General features: G+C 42.0%; 1 protein-coding gene across 1 annotated transcript; it reads right to left on the reverse strand.

Moving 5' to 3' along the window:
* Window positions 1-1,424: 1,424 nt before the first annotated feature.
* Window positions 1,425-13,649, reverse strand: ABRACL (ABRA C-terminal like). Its single transcript, XM_067701925.1, has 3 exons — window positions 13,317-13,649; window positions 8,312-8,378; window positions 1,425-2,014 (listed from the first exon to the last, which is right to left on the reverse strand). The coding sequence occupies exons 2-3, from the start codon at window positions 8,370-8,372 to the stop codon at window positions 1,830-1,832; spliced, it is 246 nt and encodes an 81-aa protein (XP_067558026.1). The 5' UTR covers window positions 8,373-8,378; window positions 13,317-13,649; the 3' UTR covers window positions 1,425-1,829.
* Window positions 13,650-25,357: the final 11,708 nt, after the last annotated feature.

Raw genomic sequence — 25,357 nt, forward strand, 5'->3', positions numbered from 1 at the left:
CCTCACTCAGAAACAAGCATATGACCCAGGTCATTCAAGATATCTCATCCCTCTGGCAAATGTTATTGATCAGAGGGGTAGATTTATGCTGCAAGGGGAGCCAATCAGAGTTCCTTTCTTTGAATTCATAATTAATATATAATTCTCTCTCTGCTAGAGTTGCTAATCTAGGAGTAGATGAATTTGCAACTACCTGCAGGCATCTATATGCAGGAAACATATTTAGAGTAGAAAGAGAATGAGAATAAACCAAAGAAGTCATCAGAGCCGACATGGAAAGTCAGAGTGTTTAAACAGCAGTGTTTGAGCCCCTGGAGCCAGCCATGCCTGAATTCCATCCCATCCCTGGACTTGCCAGTTAGATGAGTCAAATTTCAAAATCCTGACTTGCCCACTTTCTGGCTGGGTAAACTTGGAAAAGCTAACTCTTCTGTGTCTCTCTTACCTCATCTATAATATCTTCCTCACAGGGTTATATGAGGATTAGAATAATAAATGCTTGATAAATGTTAGTAATGACCATGAAGTACCAGTGAATTCTGTTGTTCTTTAGTCTAGTTTGAATTGGGGTCCTGTCACGAAAGAAAAGGTACTGGTGACAAAGTTTCAATTTCCTTTAAAATGTGCTTGGACTCCATCCTTCCTCTGCCTTCCCATTATCACCACCCCCATGAGATTCTTGAGCAATGTTTTTGCTGGCTTGTCTGACTGCCTCTGCACTCTCCACAGTCCACCCTAGTTACCAGTGGCAGAGCTACCTTCACTAAACATCACTTTCATCATGGAATTTCCCTGCTCCAATTTTTCCCCAGACTCCTCTCCCTGGCTTCCCAGGTCCCACCTTAATTAGCCAGACTGAATCACCTCTCTTCCTAACATTCCAGTCAACCTGACATCCTACCTTTCACAAGATCGTGCCTTGCTAATTCATGTCCCTCTGCCTTACCTTGAGTCATCACTCTCACCCATCCCATCTTTTTCCCTCTGGATATAATCAGCTCCAATCCTGCAAATTCCGCCTCCTCTATACCTCTTCCAACCATCATGCCTTTCACTGACCTTATCCTCCTTGAGATTCTGTATCATTTTCAGCTCCGTACTACAAGCTGCAACGTGCAATCACGGATAATCCTGTATTATATCAGGTGGGTCTAACTAATCCAATTAGAAAGTGAAGATTTTAGGTTACATTTTTGGGGGCACGTCCCCTATCCCAGTGGCAAGCACAATATAGGCATCAAAATTAATATTTTTTGTAGGGCCAAATCTTAACACTAACCATCCCTACTTTTTAAATTCTGTAGTTTTAAGAGAATTTTTCTTCAGATCAAGATAACTTTTACTGCAGTTACCTAATCTTGATGCAAAAACTCGATTCTGAGAGATACATAAATCTCAAATGACAAAATAAGGCAATAAGGCAATTTGAAGAGAGTTACATGTTTTTATTACATAAACATTACATTCATTGTGGGAGCTGGTCTTCAAGTTTGCTTCTTGATTTCATAGAATGTCAAATATCTGTAGAAATTATCTAAGAATGATTTATGAAACAAACACTCTTGCATCCCTACCAAAAAAAGCCTCATTGTCTACATTTTCCAGCCAGATTCCTGAGAAAAAATAATAGGTTTTATTTATTTTACAGTGTAATACATAAATTTACTTTCAAGATATAAAAAAGGACAGGCTTCTAAAATGAGTCTCCTTTTGTTTATAAAGTTCTATAAAAATACATTAAGTTATGCTAATACGTTTGTCCTTTGATGTAATATTCCAGTTTACCAGAAACAAAAAAACCCACAATAAGCAAAGCTATGCAAGCCACATTAATCTTGCAGCAATATAATGTCCACATCATCATGAACACCTTGCAAAAGTAGCTCTCCTGGGTACGTAATCATCTTCCTTCTTTTTGCAGCTTTGAGAGTTCCTACCAGTGCTTCAAAGAGATTGGCACATTTGTCATCTCGGAAGAGGACCCCAAATTTCACACTTAATTTTCCATCAGCATCTAATTTGAGAAAACACAACGTTAGCCAATACAAAGTCTGTTTCTTGCCACCATGTGTGGCAGATACACATAACCTTTCATAAACATCTAACCGAAGGTTAACCAAGATTACAGTTTAGCAGTCAACAGTCAGAAATCCAGTGTAACCTCTTGCCAGATTCAAAATGTGATAGAATAAAAGCAATGTGTGGTACATCTCCTAGCTTCAGTGTCATCGGGGCAGAGAGTGGAAGAGAACTAAGAAACAGTAACAAAAAGTGAACGTGTGGGACTTCCCTGGAGGTCCAGTGGTTAAGATTCTGTGCTTCTACTGCAGGGGACACAGGTTCGATCCCTGGTCTCCCCAGCCGGGGAACTAAGATCCAGCATGCCACACGGTGTGGCAAAAAAAAAGTGAATGTGTTACAGCACTGCAGTGGACAATTCCTCTCTGTCTAAATTTTGATTTTTTAATTGTTAGTTGTTGAATCGATAAAAATAACAAGTACAAGAGAAACCCCAGATCAGGAGCAGTGTTTCTCTAAGTGTGTTCTGAACATGCTCAGAATCCCCAGGGAAGCAGTGGTGACCTTAAAAATGAAGAAATCTTTATTTACCAGAATCCCTAGATTATCTAGTTTGAAGGCCAGTTTTTAGTATAGATGTTAAAAGTTAAGGTAAACACTAAAAAGAAGTGAGCTACCAAGTCATGAAAAACGTGGAGGAACCTTAAATATGTATTACTTACTGAAAGAAAGCAACCTGAAAAAGCTACATGCTGTATGATTCCAACTATGGGATATTCTGGAAAAGGCAAAATTATGGAAAAAGAGAAAACTAAGTAAAAAGATCAATGGTTTTCAGTGGTTAGGATACGGGAGAGATGAACAGGCAGAGTACAGAGAATTTTTAAAGCAGTGAAGATACTCTATGATACTATAATGATGGAGACACGTCCTTACGCATTAGTCAACCCACAGAATGTACAATAGCAAGAGTGAAATGTGATGTAAACCATGGACTCTGGGTGATAATAATATGTCAATGTAGAGTCATCAACTGTAACAAAGGTACCCCTCTGGTGGGGGATATTAATAATGGGGGAGACTATGTATGTGCGGGGGTCAGAGGGTATATGGAAAATCTCTATACCTTCCTCTCAATTTTATTGCAAATCTAAAACTGTTCTAAAAAAAAGTTTTTTTAAATTAAGGTAAACAAAAGGTGGATCTTTGGCTAAAAGTCAATCAACTGAAGTCTCAAAGGGTAATCTAGGACACCCTTCCAACTGTTGGCTGTATCCTTTGATCTACCAGGCTGAACCCTTGACCCAGTCCTATCCTACTTCACTGCTCCAAGTTCTTCCCTCCCAAAGCTGCGCCCCCTGTCAAGTAGATGGCCATCACAGTGAGAAGGGTTCTTGAGTTCCTGCACTCCCCTGCTAGAGCTTATAGCCTGCAGCTTAGTAAACTCCTACTGTGGGTGCAGCCCTGTGCTGGGCACTAGAGGCAGAGAGAAGGAAGTATAGAATCACTTTCTAGCTATCAAAGAAATGGCTTCCATTCCCACACGGAAATAAACATACAGTAAAACAACAGCACAAAGCAGTATATGATTGGATGTCAAGAACAAGATGACTGGGCTAGAATGGGAAGGGAAGACTTCATGAAGGGCAGTACCTGTTCTGGACTTTAAAGGGAGTATAACACAGAGCATTTTAAAAAAAAAACTTGACAGTCCTCAGTTGAAATCCTGGCCATCTGCTAGTTGTTTGGCCTTGAGAACTTTTATGTAAGCTCCCTAAGCCTCAGTTTCCTCATCTGTATAATGGGGATCTTAATACCTCCCACACTGTGAGGTTGGGGACACAGTTCTAAAGCACAAAGCACAGTGCCCAGCACATGCTAAGCACTTGATCGATGATCATTATTGGTTCAATTATTTTTTTATGGCTATAACACATTTTATTTATCCATTCATCAGTTAACTTTGGTTCAATTACGAATGAGAGAAATGGGGTATGTGCCATTAGGCACAGGTGAAACAATTAAGTGTCTAGGAGAACAGTGATTAGAGTGGCTAATTTACTCACTGCAAGTAAACCATCTAAGAGGAGAAGAAGGAAATAAGTTTGTAAAGGAAAACAGAGAATGCTTGGCCTGGAAAGCAAAGATGCACCTGTTTGATTTCCCTTTTTTTTTTTTTTTTGGCCGCACCTCGTGGCTTGCGGAATCTTAGTTCTCCGAGCAGGGATTGAACCTGCGCCCTCGGCAGGAAAGCCCAGCGTTCTAACCACTGGTCCACAGGGAATTCCTGCACCAGTTTGATTTCTTAACTTCTAGCTGCACAACCCTCTGTTTGCAATGAGAATCTTTCACTGATTACAGGAATCAGTGCAGCTGCTGGTAACCTGGCAGGTCCTTCAAGCAATCTGAGTTGAAGTTAGGAGGGTAAAAATACCCCTCACACAGCAAGAATACGGAAGAGCTGGGATTCATTCCCAGAGTCTGACTCCAGGGCACACACTCCCTTTTTAAAAAATAAATTTATTTATTTATTTTTGGCTGCATTGGGTCTTCGTGGCTGCGTGCAGGCTTTCTCTAGTTGCGGCGAGCGAGGGCTACTCTCCGTTGTGGTGCGCAGGCTTCTCATTGTGGTGGCTTCTCTTGTTGCGGAGCACGAGCTCTAGGCACGTGGGCTCAGTAGTTGTGGCTCGCAGGCTCTAGAGTGCAGGCTCAGTAGTTGTGGCGCACGGGCTTAGTTGCTCCATGACACGTGGGATCTTCCCGCACCAGGGCTTGAACCCATGTCCTCTACATTGGCAGGTGGATTCTTAACCACCGCGCCACCAGGGAAGTCCCCCAGAACACACACTGTTAACCACTTCCCAATACACGTTTCCAGTTTATCTGTCTTTTCGATACCTAAAGAGGCCCACAAGGGCTGAGATGGAATTTTGTTTATTTTCCCATCTCCAGCACTTGAGCACAAAGGTAACACGCAAGAAATATTTGTTAAACAAAGGAGTTTAAATCTCCAAATAATCTTTATCCACTTAATTTTTTTCTACAGGATGAAAAATGAGAGACTTTAAAGAACTTTATTTTAAAAGAAACAGGTAAAACTAAATTCATCAATCTCCAACTTCGGCTAATACATCATATTTAGATTAGTCTAAATATGATTAATCTAAATCATAATTTAGTTTAGTCAAAATTATTCCAGATACAACATAAATAACCATAACCTGTCAGTAGATAACATATCTCCATAGATGATTTCCAACTTAAAAAGTCATCTATTACCAGGAACAGGTAAGTCAAGGAGGCCTAGTGAAGTTGCAATGTTCAAAATATTTTCATCTTTATAGAAGTTAGGATAATTACTTTGTAGTCATCTAGTTTGTAAAGCTGCTCATTTTGAAGTGCAGGTTCAGTTTGCCTTAGCAAATAATAACACTGTGCTAGGGATATAGAGGTTAGACTTTTAAATGCAATTGAATCTGACCAATAAACACTAAGCTGACATTGAGAAGGATCTAATAAGAAAACCTGACAAATCTCTGGAAATATATCTTTAATATCTTTAACAATCCAAACAATAGTACTACTCCCAAGAGTGACAGAGCTCAGGAGAAACTGAGAATGTAGAAATGAGGAACACAGGTAGGGGCATCACTATCGAAAATAAGACTCACTGAGGGACTTCCCTGGTGGCGCAGTGGTTAAGAATCTGCCTGTCAATTCAGGGGACATGGGTTCGATCCCTGGTCCGGGAAGATCCCACATGCCGTGGAGCAACTAAGCCCATGGGCCACAACTACTGAGCCTGTGCTCTAGAGCCCACAAGCCACAACTACTGAGCCCACGTGCTACAACTACTGAAGCCTGAGCACCTAGAGCGAAGGCAGACTGCCTCTGGAAGCTAGAAAAAAGGCTAGGAAACAGATTCTCTAGAGCTTCCAGAAAGGAATGCACCCTGCCAACGCCTTAATTTTAGCCCAGGTGACCTTTATCAGACCCTGCTGTGGTCTGAATGGCTGTGTTCTTCCAAAATTCATATGTGGAAATCCTAACCCCACAAGGTAATGATATTAGTAGATGGGGCCTTTGGGAGGTGCCAAAGTCATGGGGGGTGTAAGGGTGTAAAGTCATGAGTCATAAGGATTAATGTCTTATAAAAGAGGCTGCAAGATTTCATCAGCCATAAAAAAAAAGATGAAACCTTGCCATTTGTGACAACATGGACGCACCTTGAGGGTATTATGCTAAGTGAAATAAGTCAGAGAAAGACAAATGCCATGTGATTTCACTCATATGTGGAATATAAAAAACAAACAAACAAAACCCCCAAAATAAATGAACAAACCAAACCAAACAGAAGAGCATGCTGTGTTGTATCACATGAAACTTACACAATCTTATAAACCAATGTTACCACAATGATAGATACATAGATAGATAGATAAAAAGGCTACAAAGAGATCCCTGGTCTCTTTCACCATGAGAAGATACAAGAAGTCTGAGACCTGGAAGAGGACTCCAAGCTGACCATGCTGGCACCCTGATCTTGGACCTCCAGCCTTCAGAACTATGAGCAATTAATTTCTGCTGTTTATAAGCCACCCAGTCCAGGGTATTTTGTTATAGCAGCCCAAACAGACTGAGACAGACTCCCAACCTACCTGACCATTAAGATATTAAATGTGGACAAAACTATAACTCAGAAAGATACATGCACCTCTATGATCATAGCAGCACTATTCACAATAGCCAAGACATGGAAGCAACCAAAATGTCTATCGACAGATGAATGGATAAAGAAGATGTGGAACATATATACAATGGAATACTATTCGGCCATAAAAAAGAATGAGATAACACCATCTGCAGCAACATGGATGGACCTAGAGATTATCATACTAAGTGAAGTAAGTCAGAAAGAGAAAGACAAATACCATATGATAACACTTATATGTAGAATCTAAAATATGACACAAATGAACTTATTTACAAAACAGAAACAGACTCACAGACACAGAGAACAGACTTGTGGTTGCCAAGTGGGAGGGTATATTGGGGGAGGAATGGATTGGGAGTTTGGGGTTAGATGCAAACTATTGTATATAGAATGGGTAAACAACAAGGTCCTACTGTATAACACAGGGAACTATTTCAATATCCTGTGATAAACCATAATGGAAAAGAATATGAAAAAGAATATATACATATATATATATACATATATATATAACTGAATCACTTTGCTGTACAGAAGAAATTAATACAATGTTGTAAATCAACTACACTTCAATAAAACATATTTTTTTAAAAAGATATTAAATGTGTTGCTTCATGCACAAAGTTTGTAGTACTGTTACATCAGCAACAGAAAACTACAGGGGACATTTGATACTAATTAATGGCTTAATGGAATTTTCAAGGTACCTCTTGTTATTTCAAATGATTTGTGATTCATAAGTAGACAGAGCTAGAAGTAAGAAGAATCAAGCTATAATGACAAGCAACTCTTTCAAGGTACTTTTTAAAGTTGTTTTTCACTTATATGATGTAATTTTAAAACTTTGGATTCCATTATCCCAGTTGTTGCTGAATGTATCTACTGCTCTTACAATTTTCGAAATGCTCCCCAAACTCTCGTATGTCTGGTCTGAGATGCACGAAATACTTATAGCTACAAGCATAACAGCTGCTTTCATTACAACTTAGGAAAAGGACACCAATACTACCAATTTTACATGTCACAAATTTCACAATAGCTGCTTATATGCTGCTAGGGGGAAAGCTAACTCTAAAAGAAAACTACCTAAAGGATGGCTTCTTTTAGTTATATACACATAAACACCTGATTACACAAAACTCAAAAACTTGGAGAAAATAAAGACAATTTATTAAAATTTCAATCCGAGTCCCTAGTCCTTTGGCAATTTGCAAAATGGTGGCAGGGTAATGCAGAAAAAAATGAATTTTAATAGTGTGCCAAATAAAAATGTGAACATGATTTAATTACAAGATTTCAATGCAGCTAGGTTACGGAAGCATAGCAATTATCTTTCCATTCAAAGGATAATGAAATATCTCAACCATTCTTTGTATAAGAAACACCATACCCCAGTGGCTCTGTGTCTCCAGAAATCACTTCAGGGCTAAGAGCAGTTATCACCTGAGGCTGAAAGAAGAGCTGCCATTAACTGTGTCCCGAATCCCTAGGTGATCCCTTCATATGCCTCTAAAAGTTAGTCCTACCTGCTCTAACACAAACTCAGAAGAAATTCTGTATCCATGTTATGATACTTACTTCTTGAACCCAGACGATGAATTTCCTCCACTAAGAGGTTAACTTCATGATCCACATTCATTGCTGCCTGAGGGAGAAAAAAATAAATGTGTATTACTACAGTTTCTACATTCCATTAAACACACCTTGCAAAATCCAAGGGCCCTTTCTTTTGTTCATGTAGCATTTGTAACTATTAATTTACTGTGGCCCTCTTCCTAAAAATACTTGCATGATGTACCCGGCCTTAGAGTACCTCCATTTCCCCAATTTTATAACTGCCCCTCTGGGCTGACCCCACACAGTCTACCGGGCAGAATGAAGCCATCCTCCTTGCACCCACTATGAACTCTAAGCCCGTGCTCTGGGCACCAAAAATACAAAGGTGAGTGACACAGGACCTGCCCTCAGGGAACTCACCATCCAGACGCAGAGAGAGGCCTGGAATGAATAGCAATGTGACGAGAAAGCACTCTTTTAGTGGTGGGTCCAAGGCATTAAGGGAACACAAAGGAGGAAGCCAAAGTTTTTGTCACTGGGGAGGAGTGGCCAGTAGACAGTTGGGAAAGGATGTTCTAGGCACAGGGAAGAGTATATACAAAAGCACAGAAGCAACAAAACAAAACAAAACCGCAGCACACTTGGAGCAGGCCCTAAGCTAGAAGCTGGTGGTACCAGGATAAACCAACACAATCCCTCCCCTCCGGGAGCCTGCAGTCCAGTAAGGAAGGCGGATCCAGGTGGATCCAAGGCAATTTTAATACCATGGGGTCATCGCAGTGATGACCTCTGCCTCCCTTCCCCCAGCAGTGCCCAGTGCAACCTGACTGTAATGGAGAGCCTGTGATGAAAACCATTCATCTTTGGATAAGGAGTTCAGAACTAACAGCGGCTATGAGAATCCCCTTGGCTCATGAGGTCCTCCACGGGCTGGGCCCACCATTCCAGCCACCTCAAATCTACCCCCCTTGAATCCAGGCTGCAGCTCCACAGGGCTTCTTTTTATTCCTCAAATACCCCTCACTCTCACACCTCCAGCCTTCACATATCCTGTTTCTTCTGCAACCCGGACTCTGGCTATTCCTCTTTCTTGGGGCTAATTTCCATACGTCCAGTCCCAGCTGAGATATAACTTCCTGCAGGAAGCCCTCCCTGAATCCCTGGGGTAGGAGAGCTCTCCCGCGTGTGTTCCCACAGCATGTGCACCCTCTTCATTTCACTTGATTGGAATGACACTTCTCAGTTTTTATCACTAGACAGTGAGCTCCTCTATGCGGGGATCTGACCGTCATGCTCACTGCTGGACCACATCTGGCACCGAGAGCAGGAGTTCAATACATAACTGGTTTGCAGACTGGAAAATGAGCAAAGGCATGAGAAGGGATGGAACCAACCTGTGGGTGTTGTCACCATGGAGCTGCTGATTTATGTGAGGAACAGAGAGGAGCTCTAAGAGGGAGGAAGTGCACTCAGACAGAAAAGGTAAAGGGGCCTGGTAAACACCTACAGAAAGTGGGAGGAGACAAACACAGCAAGAAACAGGAAAGTGCAGGTAGAGCTGGAGGAGAGAAACCCAACCTTGTTGGATCAAAGAAGTATAGAAGTAAAGGAGGAAGAATGAGTTTCTATAGGAAGGCAGTAATTTACAGTGAAAACAGCAACATGAGGGTTGGAAAGTACGAGCAGCTGGGCAAAAGGAATCATCAATTCAGTCTGTCTGCAAATCGTAAGTTTTCCAAATCAAATAAAAGAGTGGGATTGTGTGAATGGTTTACGTTGGGGTGATGATTTGGAAGAAACAACTTTATTCAGACAGATTGTAACTACTTCTCAGTAGCTTTGAAAAAACAAGAATGATATCTATGTTTAAATGATATTGATCAAGACCCCAGATTTGCTATCAGCTAATAATAAAAGCACCACTACACTGCTACTCTTTTGTGTAAATCTTATAATTTAAGAAGCCTACATTGCAATAAAAGGCAACATCTTAGGTTAATGCATCTACATAAAACCGAATATCAAAAATTATAGTGTCCAAATGTGGGAACTTTGTGTTGGTGAAATTATAACATTATATTCAATTCAAGGTAGTTTAAGAGAGACACTAAAAAGCTAAAACATACCCAGAGGACACAACTGAAAGACATGCCATGAGAATAATGGTAAGAAAAAACCTGTTAGTGTCAGTGTGGTGGACAGCTGTTATATCTCCCTGCTCAGCACCCATTCCACCTTCTGGCACCAGCAGTCTAATATTTGTTTGGATACAGCCTTTCCTTCCTTACTCTAAACCCATGTATCTTGGGTAGAGCCTCACCCTGGACTCCAGGAGTGGTTCAAAGTCAGAATAATTGGTTTGGGACATAGGATAGGTGATCCCATCCTGAACAGTGGGTTCAGCCCATGAATTTTGCCTGAACTACTAGTAAAAAGACACTTTCCTACTGGGTTTTAAGGTATAAGCTCACAGCCCCTGTATAAATGGCTACAATGTGAAAAGAGCCTGCCAGGAATAAAGCTGACACAAAGAAAACTCCAGCCACATAACAATGACTGAGTCTGTATATGACCTTGGACTTTCCAGTTACATGAACCAATCTTTCCTGGTTTGGCTTGGGCTGGTTTGCTTAAGTTTCTGTCACTTGCACTCTAAAGAATCTTCACTTTTAAAGTTAACCTAGAGAAGACCTGCTGCTATTTTTTTAAAAATTAAAGCTCCTTTTATGTACTTGTGTGAATAGTCTTATTTCGTGTTGCTCTGTTGGGTAGGATGGATAGATGGAACAGAAAGGCAGATTTGAAAGCCATATGAGACAAAATTTCTCTAACAATCAAAACGGTCTAACAGCGAGTAAAGTTTGCAGTAGTAGTATGGATCTGTGAGGGTTGATGAAGAAATCAGCCCACCTTGGACAAAATAGAAAGGGAAATGTCCAAGGGGATTATAGTCCTTTCCAATTCTCAGATGCTTTGATTTCCTCCCACCCTGAATATTTATCTCTTTAACATCGTTTTCCACTCCTTCCACCCCCCACCAGCCACACACTTCAGACCTAATTCTCCTTTAATAATGAGACTCAAAGAGGAAATCCCGCCTTTAAGGAGTGTGAATTCCTGGATCACATTAAGCAGATGTATGTTCATCCAATTTTAAGACAGGAAGACAACCAGAATTTCTTTGTAATTAATTACACCTGAGGCTCCTTATCTGCATTAATTCATGTAAACCTAAGAACCTTACAAAGTAATATTATTTATCCCCATTTTATGGATGATGAAACTGACTCCGAGGAGCTTCCCACAATTAAATGCCATTTCTACTGCATCATTCTGGCTCTTCTCCTTTTTTAAAAATTTTGTTTTATTTATTTTTTTGCTGGTTATTATGCCAACTGCACTAAATATAACAGTGGGTTGTATTTGTGTGAAATATTACATGCTGAGTGCTTACTAAGGCAGGCACTTACAAAGTAAGAAAGGCTCCCTGCACTGACCCTTCCGAGTGGGAACATAACAGGCTTAGAAACTATTGCTAGCATACATAATTTGGCATGGTTTACGTCTTTATTTGATTATTTATCGAGGACAAAGGAGTATAAAATACGCTGTTGCACAATCCTTGGAAGGCCCATGACATTTTATAAGGACAGAAGCCTGGGACTGGTGTTAAGCAGCGAGATCAAGAACAATGAGAAGCCATGGGCAGAGCAAGTCTAAGGGAAAGAAAGAGCCCCTCAGTGGGAGGCTCAGGAGAAGGCGATGGCAGATGCTAGTCGGGCCCTCTAATTGAGACAGAATCCAATTAGGCACTGTGCGTGGGAATCACAAAGAAAGGGGAATGTGGGAGCACTGGGCCATCTGGGCCATATGCTGAAATGCTCCACCATCAATATGCGCTTAAGAATATATTTAAGGACTCTCATAGCTTTTTTCTTTGAGTGGTTGGTTCCTTTTTTGTTTTGTTTTGTTGGTTTGTTTTTTGGTTTTGGGGTTTTTTTTAAGTTTGGAGGCAATACCTAAAAATTTTCTAATGTCAGGGAATAAGCCTACAGGAGTGGGGACATCTTGGAATCAGGAGCCACCTCTCCACCCTGGGGCTGGCCACTGTTTCCCTACCCTCCTTCACAATTCCTGACGAGCAGCTGGTGCGGGTCAAAGAATGACTGGGTTCCTTCCTGCCCCTCGCAGGCGCGCACACACTCCATATTTGGTCATACCTGCACCAAGTTTAGGAGCTGGCCCGGAAGGGGTCCCAAAACCCTGTCCCCAGCGGGCCATCACACGGTCACCACCGGTACCAGTGCAGAGCTGGGGAGCGCGGGGTTCGGCCCCCTGCTCCGGGGCGCACGGCTGGCTCCCGGGCGACCTCCCCAGGAAGAACCGCATTCCGGAAGCCTTTGTCTCCGAGAGTCTCGCGCCAGCGCCGCCTGCCCGCGCTCCCCGGCTGTCGGTGTGCCCCCGGCGCGCCCCGAGAGCGAGCGCCCAAACCGAGAGACGCAAACGGACCCAGCCCGGGGCTCCCGGAGTCGCTGGTGTCCCCTCACTACCACCCACGCCGCACACAGAATCGGGAGCGTACAGATCCGCACCCGCCGCCGGCGCCGCAGAGTCCACTGCCCTGAGGCCACCAGATTCCTCGGGGAAACCTGTTCCCTCACTCCCAGCCCGTCCCCGCTCAGCTCTGCGGAACTGGCTCCCCAAGCGCAAAGCGGACACGTTGCTCCGCGGTAAAAATCTTTAAACGCTGCGGATCTCCCTGCCCTGTCCGCCCCCGGGCGGCAAAACGTCACGTGAGCCGAGGGCGGAAGTCTGCTGCAGAGTTGGGGGGCGCAGGGGCGCGCCCACCCGGTCCCCCGCACCCGCTCAGCCCAAGGCCAGTTATACCCTCCAGGCGTCTTAGCCCCCTCCCGGTCCCGGCTCTCCACCCGCAGCCCACGATGCCCCCGGTTGCTTGGCCTCCACCGGCTACCCCCGTCCATCCTTCATACCTACCTGGCCACATCTTCCCAGGGCAATCACTCACCTCTCCGCCTCCTTTTCTTTTCCGAGAAAACTGGGGCTGCGTCGGTGCGGGCTGGTTATCTTCTTCAACGCACTGGGGAGGAAGAAGCTGAGGAAGGAAGTGACTGAGGCAGAAAAGAGAGGCTGGTGTGCAGGAGGAGGAAGGCTAGCGGGGGGAGGGGGGGAGAGTTTCGGTGCTCAGGAATGCGGCCGCCCACACTCCCAGGGACAAGCCTATGAGGAGGAAACTCAAGAGAGGAGATGCCCGAGACGGGGGCAGACTCCAGACAGGTGGCGGAGCGCTGGAGGCTTCTAGGAAAATGCGCCCAGAGCTTCGATTACCGCCGCCTTTCGCTCGGAGCCACGGGTCCTCAACCCCAGCATCTGATCCTGGTCGTTGACTTCCTGCCAGGATCTCTCTCCTAACTTAGGAAACAAAGCGTCCCCAGCGTGCTGAATGCTGAGGTCTCCTAGGAGGAACGTAAGCCAGGAGCAGGGGCCTTCAGAAAGCTACAGACGTGACAACAGGATGGTCAGTTTTGCAAAAGAAAATTCATGTTTGAAAACCAATTTGTTCTACTGCGAAGAAACTTTACTTGGACAAAGCTAATTATTGGTCCCGGTCAATATAGATTTCTTCCCCTCTTTATTATTTCCTACACGTAACCGCATAATTCAATCATTTTATTCATGCATCCTTTATTTTAGTAACTTGTTTTAATCAGTGTGTGTTTGTGTATGTGTGTGACATGTTTGCTGTACCTGGTGTCCCTTCAAAAAGGAAACCGAGACCCTGCTGAGAGAACTGACCCAAACTATTCTTAGGACAAAGGTTGCACAGATAACTGCCCCCAAATTTCTTCCCCCGCCCCGCCCCACCATAGCTGATTGGATTAAGAGTGGTCATGTGACCCAAGAGACACAGTCCATAAACTGGCCATCACCCTAAGAGGTGACCTGGAACAAACAATTCTCACCAAACCGTGAGGATCATTAGATAAGCCAATCGGATTCTCCCTTGGAAATGGAAAGGGGAGAATACAGAGAATGAGCTATCTGACAGGAAGGCTGAAGCTGAGAGGGCTTGAGGCAGAAGTAGAGAAAATGGGCCACCACAAAGCAAACACCGGAGTAAGCAAAAACCAAAGATGAAGTAGAAGGTGGATGGGGGTGGAAGTGGTAGAAGTGCCTCTATGGGAAGCTGAGACCCAGTGGTATATTAAGAACAACAAAGACCTGCTCCTCAGGAAGATATGAGTATCCAGGTCCCTAGGGCTGCACTGGATCCCGCCACTTCCCAAAGAGCGTTCTAGTTACCCTTTCACAATAAACACCTATGACTTTGGGTGTGACTTCGAATGAGTCTCTGTTCCCTACCACCAAAAGATTACTCTTCAACAAAGGTCTGATTGTCAAGGTTTCTCATGTTACATGAAGTTTAAGGTGATCCCACCATCCGTTTGAGGACTAATTTTTTCTCACTAAAAGAAAGCTGAGAGTATTTTATATCTTTCAAAGTCTACATAATGCAAAAATTATAATTCAAGAAACGATCATATTTAGCAATTCTCTAAGCAGGACCTGGCTACTTTGGTTTGTGGCAGTGACCACAATTCTTCATTCGGATAATATCCAGTGAAATGAATAATCAATTTGTAGTTGCGCCACTTCTTTATAACTAGGTAGCGTTTCATAGTACTTTGCCAATGGGGAGAAAACAAAAGAGAGAGAGAGAGAGAGGGAGAAATCGATTACTTTTAGCAAGTAAAAGTCCCTGTTACTATAAAAATGGATTCACTCTTTTAAAATACTTTGTTTATACATGTTGCACTAAGCATAACATAAACTTCATGTAATCTACAAAGAATTACAATTCAAGAAAGTTGTTTAGAGTAAAAGAAATATCAAATTCTCGCCAAGTAATATTTTTCATACCTAATTCCTACTCTTTCAGTTTCCATGCAGATTTTTGCCATTATCTTTTCTTGTTCTTTTACCAATATTATCATCATGTAGCTAAGCGATGTGGAATTTTAACCTAAAAAACAGAAAATAAAGTTTAACAGTTAAGAAGTACTTATTAACTATCAAGCATGCACTGGCAACAATGTGCCCAAACTGGAGGGTACAAAGTAGCCTAAAGCATGATCTTTGTCAAAAAGAACTTTCAGCGATGTACATATAAAATTTTAATTTGTCAAAAAGAACTTTCAGGGCTTCCCTGGTGGCACAGTCGTTGAGAGTCCGCCTGCCGATGCAGGGGACATGGGTTCGGGCCCCGGTCCAGGAAGATCCCACATGCCGCGGAGCAGCTGGGCCCGTGAGCCATGGCTGCTGAGCCTGTGCGTCTGGAGCCTGTGCTCCGCAACGGGAGAGGCCACAACAGTGAGAGGCCTGAGTACCGCAAAAAAAAAAAAAAAAAAAAAAAGTGAAATTAATTTTAATAATATGGTTTTATATAATGTTTTCTTTAACCCGGTATATCTAAAATACTATCATTACAACTGGTAGTGAATATTTTAAAATTATTAATTAGATATTATAAACTTTGTTTTGGACTAAATCTTCAAAGTTATTGTGTATTTTACTCTTAGAGTGCATGTCAGATGCTCAATAACTTTATATGGTTAATGACTACTGTATTGGCTGGTGTAGTTACAGATAATTCCAGAATAGAGCATGACATATAGGCTAATAAATTCACTTAAGAAATTACATGTTCCTAGAATGAGGAAAATAATAACACTATATTTAAAGGTTCATTTTTAAAAATGTAATTGTCTCTCTTGTAATGAATAGAAAAAAATCTTTGTAAAGGATCTTCAGGACAGCCATTCTATCCTGAGTATATACCAATAGAAAAGGTACCTAGATCCACCAAGAGACATGTACAAAATATTCACTGAGTATTCATGGCAGCACTATTTATAATATTTCTAAACTAGAGCCACCCAGATGCCCAGTAACATTAGAATGGATTAATAAATTGTAGCATATTCAAAAAATGGAAATTACCCACCAAGGAGAATGAACAACCAACAACTACATAGAAGGGTATAGTTGAATCTCACAAATACAGTGTGGAGTGAAATAGCCTATTATTCATTTTACATAAAGGTTTAAAAGCAGGCAAAACTAATCAGTGGTATTAGAAGTTAGGATAGTGGTTATCCTTGTTGGGTGGTGGGGGATAGTAATTGAGATGGGGCATGAGGGGGGCCCTATGGGGTGCTGACTATATGCTTCTTGATCTGTCTACTGGTTACGCACGTGTTTGACTCTTCAACAAGCTGGCCAATTAAGATAAATTTTTTCTTCCTGTGGCTATGTTCTTTTTATTAACATTTTCTTAAAAATAAAGAAGAGAGGATCTTGACCAAACAAGGCTTATTCCAGGAATATAAGGATTATTCAACAATATTAGGAAACTTTATAATTCCCTATGGCCAATAGTCTCTAATTTTTATCTTATTCTTTAAATGAGGTTTATCATTTGGATCTATCGTTCTAGTTCAGACTGTCGTCACCTTGTGCTCGTGTTAATGTTGGTTATTATGGTAATAATAATGATTATTGCATATCTTGGGCACTAATTTTGGATCCAAGTACAGTACTGCTTGAGTGCTTTGGGTGATATAAAGAAGTAAAAGTAAAATCTGTGCCCTTGAGAAATAATGGAAAAAGAATTATATACCATGAGTGAGTGAACTTTATTTGAGGAATGCAAAGTTGGTTCAACAAATGGAAAGTAATCGATGTAATGCACTATATTAATAGAATAAAGGGAAAAGTCCATATCATCATCTCAACAGATGCAGAAAAAGCATTTGACAAAATCCAATACCATGTCATGATTAAAGACACTCAACAAACTAGGAATAGAAGGGATTTTCTCCAACCTAACAACAAGCACACACAAAAAACTCATAGCTAACACCACACTCAATGATGAAAGACTGAAAGCATTCCCCCTAAGATCAGGAACAAGACAAGGATGTCTGCTAAGGAATACACAAAAAAAGCTAGCAGAATCAATAACCCAGTTCAGCGAGGTTGCAGTAAATAATATCAGTATACAAAAATCAGTTATATTTCTGTTTTTTCTATATACTAGGAATGAACAATCTGAAATTGAAACTAAGAAAACAATTCTATTTACAACAAGATCAAAAGAATAAAATACTTAGGAATAAGTTTAACTAAAGAGGTGCATACACTTGTACAAAATAGTATTGAAAGAAAAAAAATTTTAAACCCAAATAAATGGAAAGACATCCTACATTCATAGACTGGAAGGCTTAATATTGTGTAGATGGCAATACTCCATCAAATCATCGACAGATTCAATGCAGTACCTATCAAATTTCTAACATCGTTTTTGCAGAAATTGACAAACCGATCCTAAAATTCATATGGAAATGAAAGGGATTCAGAATAGCCAAAATAATCTTGAAAAGGAGAATAAAGTTGGAGTATTCATATTCCCTGATTTCAAAGCTTACTACAAAGCTACAGTAAATGGTGCTAGCATAAAGATAGACATATAGAAAATGGAATAGAATTGACAGTCCAGTAATAAACCCACTCATCTATGGTCAATTGATTTTTGACAAGAGAGCCAAGGCTATTCAATGGGGAGAGGATGGTTTTTTGTCTGTTTGTTTTTTGGCCACGCCGTGCAGCATGTGGGATCTTAGTTCCTTGACCAGGGATCAAACCCATGCTCCCTATAGTGGAACCTTGGAGTCTCAAGCACTGGACCACCAGGGAAGTCCCAAGAATGATATTTTTAACAAATGGTGCTGGGACACTGGTTAACCACAGGAAAATAGCTAACTGGATCCCTATCTCACACCATACACAAAAACTTAAAATGGATCAAAGACCTAAATGTAAGAGCAGAAACTATAAAACTCTTAGAAGAAGACATAAGTGTAAATCTTTATCATCTTGGACTAAGTAACATTTTCTTAGATGTGACACCAAAAGCACAAGCAATCAAAGAAAAAATAAACTGGGTTTCACCAAAATTAAAATGTCAGTGCTTTAAAGGACACCATCCAGAAAGTGAAAAGTAACCCACAGAATGGAAGAAATTTTTTGCAAATCATGTCTGACAAAGATCTCATGTCCAGAAAATGTAAAGAACTCTTACAACTCAACTATGAAAAGACTAATAATCTAATTTAAAACTGGGCAAAGAATTTGAATAGATATTTCTCTAAAGGAGATATACAAATGGCCAATAAGCACAAGAAAAGATGCTCCACATCATTTGTCACCAGGGAAATGCAAATCAAAAACAGTAAAATACCACTTCACACCCAGTAGGATGGCTATAATTTTAAAAAAAGGAAAATAACAAGTGTTAGTGAGGATGCAGGGAAAACAACCCTCAGACAATGCTGGTGCGAGTGTAAAATGAATGGTGCATCCTTTGCGGAAAACAGTTTAGCAGTTCCTCAAAAAATTAAAAATATATTTTAAATTCCTTGACTCAGCATTCTACTCCTAGTCCTATAGACAGGAGTTGTATGTCCAGAGCAGACAAATCCACAGCAAAAAGCAAATGGATTATTGGTGGCTAGATACTAGGGAGAGGAAGGAAAGAGGGCTAATGAGCATGGCGTTCCTTTTTAGTGATGAAAAATACTCTGGAATTAGATAATGAAGAAGATCACACAATCATGTGAATACACTAAAAACCTCTGAATTGTGCAATTTAAAATGGCAAATTTAATGGTATGTGAATTATATTTCAATTAAAAAAATTTTTGAAAAAGAGACAATGGAAAGACAAGACTAATAAACAATTAATAATTTAAAAACAAACCAGGGAATTCCCTGGCGGTCCAATGGTTAGGACTCCACGCTTCCATTGCAGGGGGTACATGTTCAATCCCTGGTCGGGGAACTAAGATCCTGCAAGCCGCAAGGCACAGCCAAAAAACAAAACAAAACAAAACAAAAAAGAGAACAAATGAAGATGCTTTGGCTGAAAAAAAACTGTTGCACAAAAGGGTTGATAGACTGCCCTGGAAAGATGCTGCCTTTTCCCATTGCTCATTTATCCATTCATTCATTCATTCAACAAATATTTATTGAAAACCGTTATGGGCTAAGATTTACATGTCTCTTTCTCAACAAGCGGTCAAAGAGAACAAACTTCCCATGTGAAAGAGAACCATTCTTTGTCAACTGAAGGACAGGACTTTTCTAAACTGGTTTATTAGACAGTATATATCACCATTATTTCCAGGACTTATATTAAGATATTTTTCTTATTTTATTTTTTTCTCCCTTCCTCCATATCTTTCTTTCTTTCTTTTTTCTCTTCTCTTCTCTAGCATGCAAATTAGAAACAATGGAGTTCAACAAAGCTCAGGTAGTATGTCCATCACTCATCTGAAGTGATTTATTCCCTCTTTCCCTCCTCCGCCCCCCTTTTCCTCCCCTCCCCCACCTTCACTACAGAGTTTCTAGTCTCCACCCCAACATAACTTCGGGTTGCACAAGGCTTTGAGAGTCCAAGGCACAGGCTCCAGCGCCAACCCTTCTTGCTCAGCTCACCACTACCAAATGCATGCAGGCTTTCAGTATGTCAATTCCAGATTCTTGAAAGAGAAAATCCAGTTGGGCCAGTTTGGATCGATTATTATCCCAGAATTCAATCTGCTGTGTCCAATACATAGGATTGCCCTTTCTCTACAAAGGAGGTGTGGGAGATGAATCAGCCCATAATGTCTACCATAGACAATAGAAACTCTATAGTACAATAAAAATAAAGCCTTGTACGGTAAGTAACTACTAAACCCCTATAGATAGTTTCATTTTTATTTAAATTAATTGAAATGAAATAGCATTAAAACCTCAGATCCTTAGTCAAGGTAGACTCAATTCAAATCTCAATTGCTACAAGTGGTTAATGGCTACTGTATTGGACAACACAGAATATTTCTATTTCCTCAGAAAGTTGTTTTGGACAGAGCTGTTAGAGGTGGTTAAAAAAAATCAACAAAATCTGGAAAATTATTAAGAACCTTAATAAGATAACTACTATTTAGTTTTTGCATTTCTTCCCCCACTCCCAACCCACCAACCAAAAAAATTTACAGATCACCTCTGTTCTAGTCCCCCTACTTTTCTGACAAGCAATCTAAATTCTTACCCGAACGAGGGGCTGAATGCTACATGCAAAGAGTAGCCACGCAGGCAGCTGTGATGATCACAGGGGAGACAGGTATCAAAGTGGGCACCAAGAAATACAGTTTCTAGTCCAAATATCCAAGCTGTTGTCTGGGGGTGACAGAAGGCCTGGAGTGGAAGGGGTTAATGCCACAGAGCATGACAGTTCGAGTTAATCAGGCTACACATTAGAATCACCTGCTAACCTCTAAGACCCAGTGCCCAGGACCCACCAAAACCAATTAAATCATAATCTCTGGGACATCTGCGTTTTAAGGTCCCAAAGTAATTCTAATGTGCAGTCGAGGTTAAGAACCACCGGTTTGGACAAGCTTTGAAGCCAGCTGCCCGGGAAAGCTTGGGGCAGCACTTGCTCTAAGGAATTCCAAGGGACTTCTGCTGCTTTTCAGCTACGATAGTTCATTGATGTCTTCTTATCCCGCAGCATATAAAGGGTCTGCTCTGGTCTCTGCCCAGGCTCCCTCAGTCATGGTGTCTCTGGTAGGGACACTTTCCCAGGATGAGCAGAGGACAGTCTGATCCCTAGGCAAGGTAGGGACCCAGCAACATTATCAGATTTGAGGAGTGCTTAGGAAAGTCTCTTTTCCCCCAAATAGCTCCTCTACTATCATAACTTATGCCTGAAATTTCAATCCGTATAGATTGCTTTAAAACAGACATTACAAATTCAAATGCTTTTAGAGACAGGCAAATAATAAATGACAGCTGCAGGAATGTTTACCCAATGTTGCTAACTCTTACCATTTTTCAAGAGATGACAGAAATCTGGATTTGTAAAAATATATATACATATATCTCCCATTTTTAAAAAAATGAGGCAATTCATTGAAATGCTTTTAACAGACTGTCCAGGCAAAATGAAACTTGTCTGCAGGATGGAAAAGTCCCTTTCCAAAATGCAAATGTCCCTAGAAGTGGCCAACAGACGATTTCCTCTTTCTCAGGTCTCTGTAGGAGCATTTGTCTCTTTCTACAATCCTGATAAATCCTCTGCTTTATTCACAATTCTTTCCCTCAATTCTGCTGCTTGCTGAGCTTCTGTTTTCTCTTTTTCTTGACACATTTCTTCAAAGAACACTTTAAATTTGCTGCTTCTAGCCCTCACCACCCGCTATGTATTTCACTACTTATAATATGGCTTTTGCCTTCACCTTTTTGCTAAAAGTATTCTCTCTAGTCTAAGGTCACTAATGACTCACGATTGGCAGACACATTTACCTGTCCCCAGCTCTCGTTGCCCTGCAGCTCTCCATAGCACTTGGCATTGTCACCCATCCCCTTAGTCATGATCATTACACAGTAAGGGAGAGTAAGTGGCTCTAGGCTGCTGGAGATCAGAAAGAAGTGGGATCCTCAGAGTGGATCTGAGGGTGCAAACAGGAGGCAGGGGAATGCAGGCAATAGGGTCCACTACAGTTTCCTGGGAGAAAAGTGATATGCTAAGGCTGAGTTCAAAAGAAGCACGTCTAAAGCAGTCCAGAGTTGGAGTTCTGATCTGGAAGTTTCAGGTCCAAGAGAGAAGATATAAGCCTGTATGCCTAGCACAGAAAACACTAAATAACCGTTTACAGAACAGAAGTGGTCTTCACCACATCCCCTCACTATACTCTGGACCCGATGCAGAAACAGAAGCAGATCTTGCCACTGGGTCCAAGACTGGGGATGGAGGGGAGGAATTACAGCCAGGAGCCAGGGCTCAGGCAGAGGAAATCAGGGGTCAGACCCCGCAGCATGCACACCCTAAAGCTCTCAGCAGAATGTTGGTGAATACTGCCACGCTGATGGGCACCCTCTCCTGCGGAGGGGACTCTGGGAGAAGCTGGAGTCAGACAGCCTCAAGTTCTTTTAATCAGCTGTGGGAGAGGAGTGGGACGACACAAAAACACTCGCATATGTGCACAGAAAGGTTGGGAAGGGACAGAGCAGTTCACCAACGCAGACCCTTTCCTGTATCAAGGATGGATAAAGAGCTACCTCGAGGCTTCTCCCATTGCCATTTCTTCCTTCTCTAAAGTCTCCTGAGACTCTAAACAAAGGAAGAGTTCCCAGCTTGAAACTTGTCACTTTCCCTCTGGTCCATCCTGCCAATTCTTCTCTATACAGAGTTCTCAGATCCCTGAACCCACCCTAGCCTCCCTGGGTCAGAATCTTTAAGGCAGAGAGTTTGTTAGAAATGCAGAATCACAGACTCGCTGTAACAGAGTTGCCATTACATTCAAGTCTGAGATGCCCTGCTCTGGGCTATCCTTCACCTTATTGTCAGGTTAATTTTCTGAGTACAGCTTTAATCATGTCACACCTGTTAAAAAAGAAACAACAGGCCCCAAATGGAGTCACTTGTGCTAAGCCCCACATCAGCAAACCAAGGCTTAATACTTAACTTAATTGCAGTTATAACCTCTCCCAGGAATGTAGTCTTAACTGGTCAGTATAGAACTTTATGGTCAGCTCCAATGAGGTAATCTGCCTCCTTCCATCCCTCATAGGTAAGTTACCTAAGCCTGAAACAATCCACTCTTTTCCCCCTTCTGCCTATAAAAGCCTTCCATTTTGTACAACTCCGTGGAGCTCCTTTCTACTTGCTAGATGGGATGATACCTGATTCATGAATCATTCAATAAATCATTCAGTGAAACCAATTAGATCTTTAAAATTTACTCAGTTGAATTTTGTTATTTTTCACACACCCTTGCTCAAAATCTTCAGGGTTTCCTCATGGTCCATTAAATATATACTTTTTACCATGCCTTTTAAAACCTTCTACAACCCCTACTACCTTTCAGATTCCTGACCCCCCAAAACCATCTGTGAAAACGATGAGTCAGTCAAATTGAACTCCATCCTCTTCCTTCACCTGGTCCAGAGTATGGAGAAGAGGTGGAGATCAGTTTTGTTCTGTAAAAGTTTAGTTAGCACTTTCTGTGTGCTCGGCATACAACCTGTACCTTCTTTCTCCTGGGCCCGAAATCACAAAATCCTCACTTTCTTTTTTTTTTTTTTTTTAATTTTATTTTATTTATTTTTTATACAGCAGGTTTTTATTATTTATCTATTTTATACATATTAATGTATATATGTCAATCCCTATCTCCCAATTCATCCCACCACCACCCACCCCCCTGCCACTTTCCCCCCTTAGTGTCCATACTTTTGTTCTCTACATCTGTGTCTCTATTTCTGCCCTGCAAACTGGTTCATCTCTACCAACCAAATCCCCACTTTCTTGCCTTTGCCTTATTTTCCTCTGCCTGATGAGTCCTGCTTTCCCGTCATGTCTTTGCCTACTGAAATCCAAGGCCAAAGCCGAATGCCGGCTCTTTCACCAAGCCCCACGTGTTACCTACAAGGCAGAGGTTACCCAGGCACCCAGTGTGGCTCCAGTGCTGTCTGTGTATGTCCTTAGGAAAGGTATTAACCTCTACAAGTCTAAGTTTTCTAATCTAAAAATTAGTGATCCTAAAACCTACTGGCAGGGTTGTTGTAATGAGTAAATAAAATCGGGTCTCTCTTTTTTAAAAAAATACATTTATTTTATTTACTTATTTTTGGCTGCATTGGGTCTTCATTGCTGAGTGTGAGCTCTCTCTAGTTGCGGCGAGTGGGGGCTACTCTTCCTTGCAGTGCGCGGGCTTCTCATTGGAGTGGCTTCTCTTGTTGTGGAGCACGGCCTCTAGGCATGGGGGCTTCAGTAGTTGTAGCACGTGGACTCAGTAGTTGTGGCTCAAGGGCTCTAGAGCGCAGGCTCAGTAGTTGTAGCGTATGGGCTTAGTTGCTCCGTGGCATGTGGGATCTTCCCGGACTCTGGCTCGAACCCGTGTTCCCTGCATTGGCAGGCAGATTCTTTTTTTTTTTTTTTTTTTTTTTTTGCGGGACGCAGGCCTCTCACTGTTGTGGCCTCTCCCGTTGCGGAGCACAGGCTCTGGACGCGCAGGCTCAGCGGCCATGGCTCACAGGCCCAGCCACTCTGCGGCATGTGGGATCTTCCCAGACCGGGGCACGAACCCGTGTCCCCTGCATCGGCAGGCGGACTCTCAACCATCTGCGCCACCAGGGAAGCCCGGCAGCCAGATTCTTAACCACTGCGCCACCAGGGAAGCCCCAAATTGGGTGTCTTTTTGAAGCAACCTTCCTCTTTGCAAAAAAACTTGGGAAATGAATTAATATAGCAACGTGCCCAGCCCTGCGTCTTCTCCTTCATTCCATTCCTCTCTGTCCCCAATGTGTCATATGCCTCTCTTGGGAGTCCTCCAGCACTTTGGACATCTTCTAGGACAGTTATATCATGTCACCTTATGAAATGCAAATATCACCATCATCTTTGAAATCTAACAAAATTAATTCAAGTTTCCTACTTTAATCCTCTAGGAAGTCCAATGCTCTTCTATTTTTGCAATTCTCAGGATGTATGTTCTGCTTTCCACTGGTTCTGAGTTCTCTAATCCTAATTACATCGCACACTTCGTGAATGTTTAGCCATTCTACCCGAAGCAGACGTGGAAAAGCTTCGTTTCTTTATTCACCCTTCACACTAACTCCTTCCCCACTCCTCCCCAAAACTAACCTTTGGCATTTGTGATGAATGTCAGGCTTAACCAAAGGTTTAAGGGTGAAGGCAAGGTACATTACAGCGAAGCAAGCAGTTTATAATGGAATACGAAAGTCTCGTTTACAGGTTCCCTCACGGCCCTGCCTCTGGAATTGCTCGCTGGCCCCCCTCCCCATAGCTCCAGCCTCCCCATCTGCTGCCGGGGCTGTCCTCACATCTCCCAGCTGCTTCCTAAGGCCCTTCTCCGGCCCCAAAACCTCTAGTTCGCTTCCTATTGTGCAGAGCAGTTTAGCTTTCCGGTCCAAACTCCA

The sequence above is a fragment of the Pseudorca crassidens genome, chromosome 13, assembly GCF_039906515.1.
Source record: "Pseudorca crassidens isolate mPseCra1 chromosome 13, mPseCra1.hap1, whole genome shotgun sequence".
Lineage (NCBI taxonomy): Eukaryota > Metazoa > Chordata > Mammalia > Artiodactyla > Delphinidae > Pseudorca > Pseudorca crassidens.

Excerpts from the sequence above, each read along its gene's own strand:
- ABRACL (XM_067701925.1), bottom strand. The coding sequence starts at position 8,372 with ATGAATGTGGATCATGAAGTTAACCTCTTAGTGGAGGAAATTCATCGT. Across the intron at positions 2,015-8,311 it reads TCATCGTCTGGGTTCAAGAA|ATGCTGATGGAAAATTAAGT; the intron begins GTAAGTATCATA and ends TTCTCAAATTAG.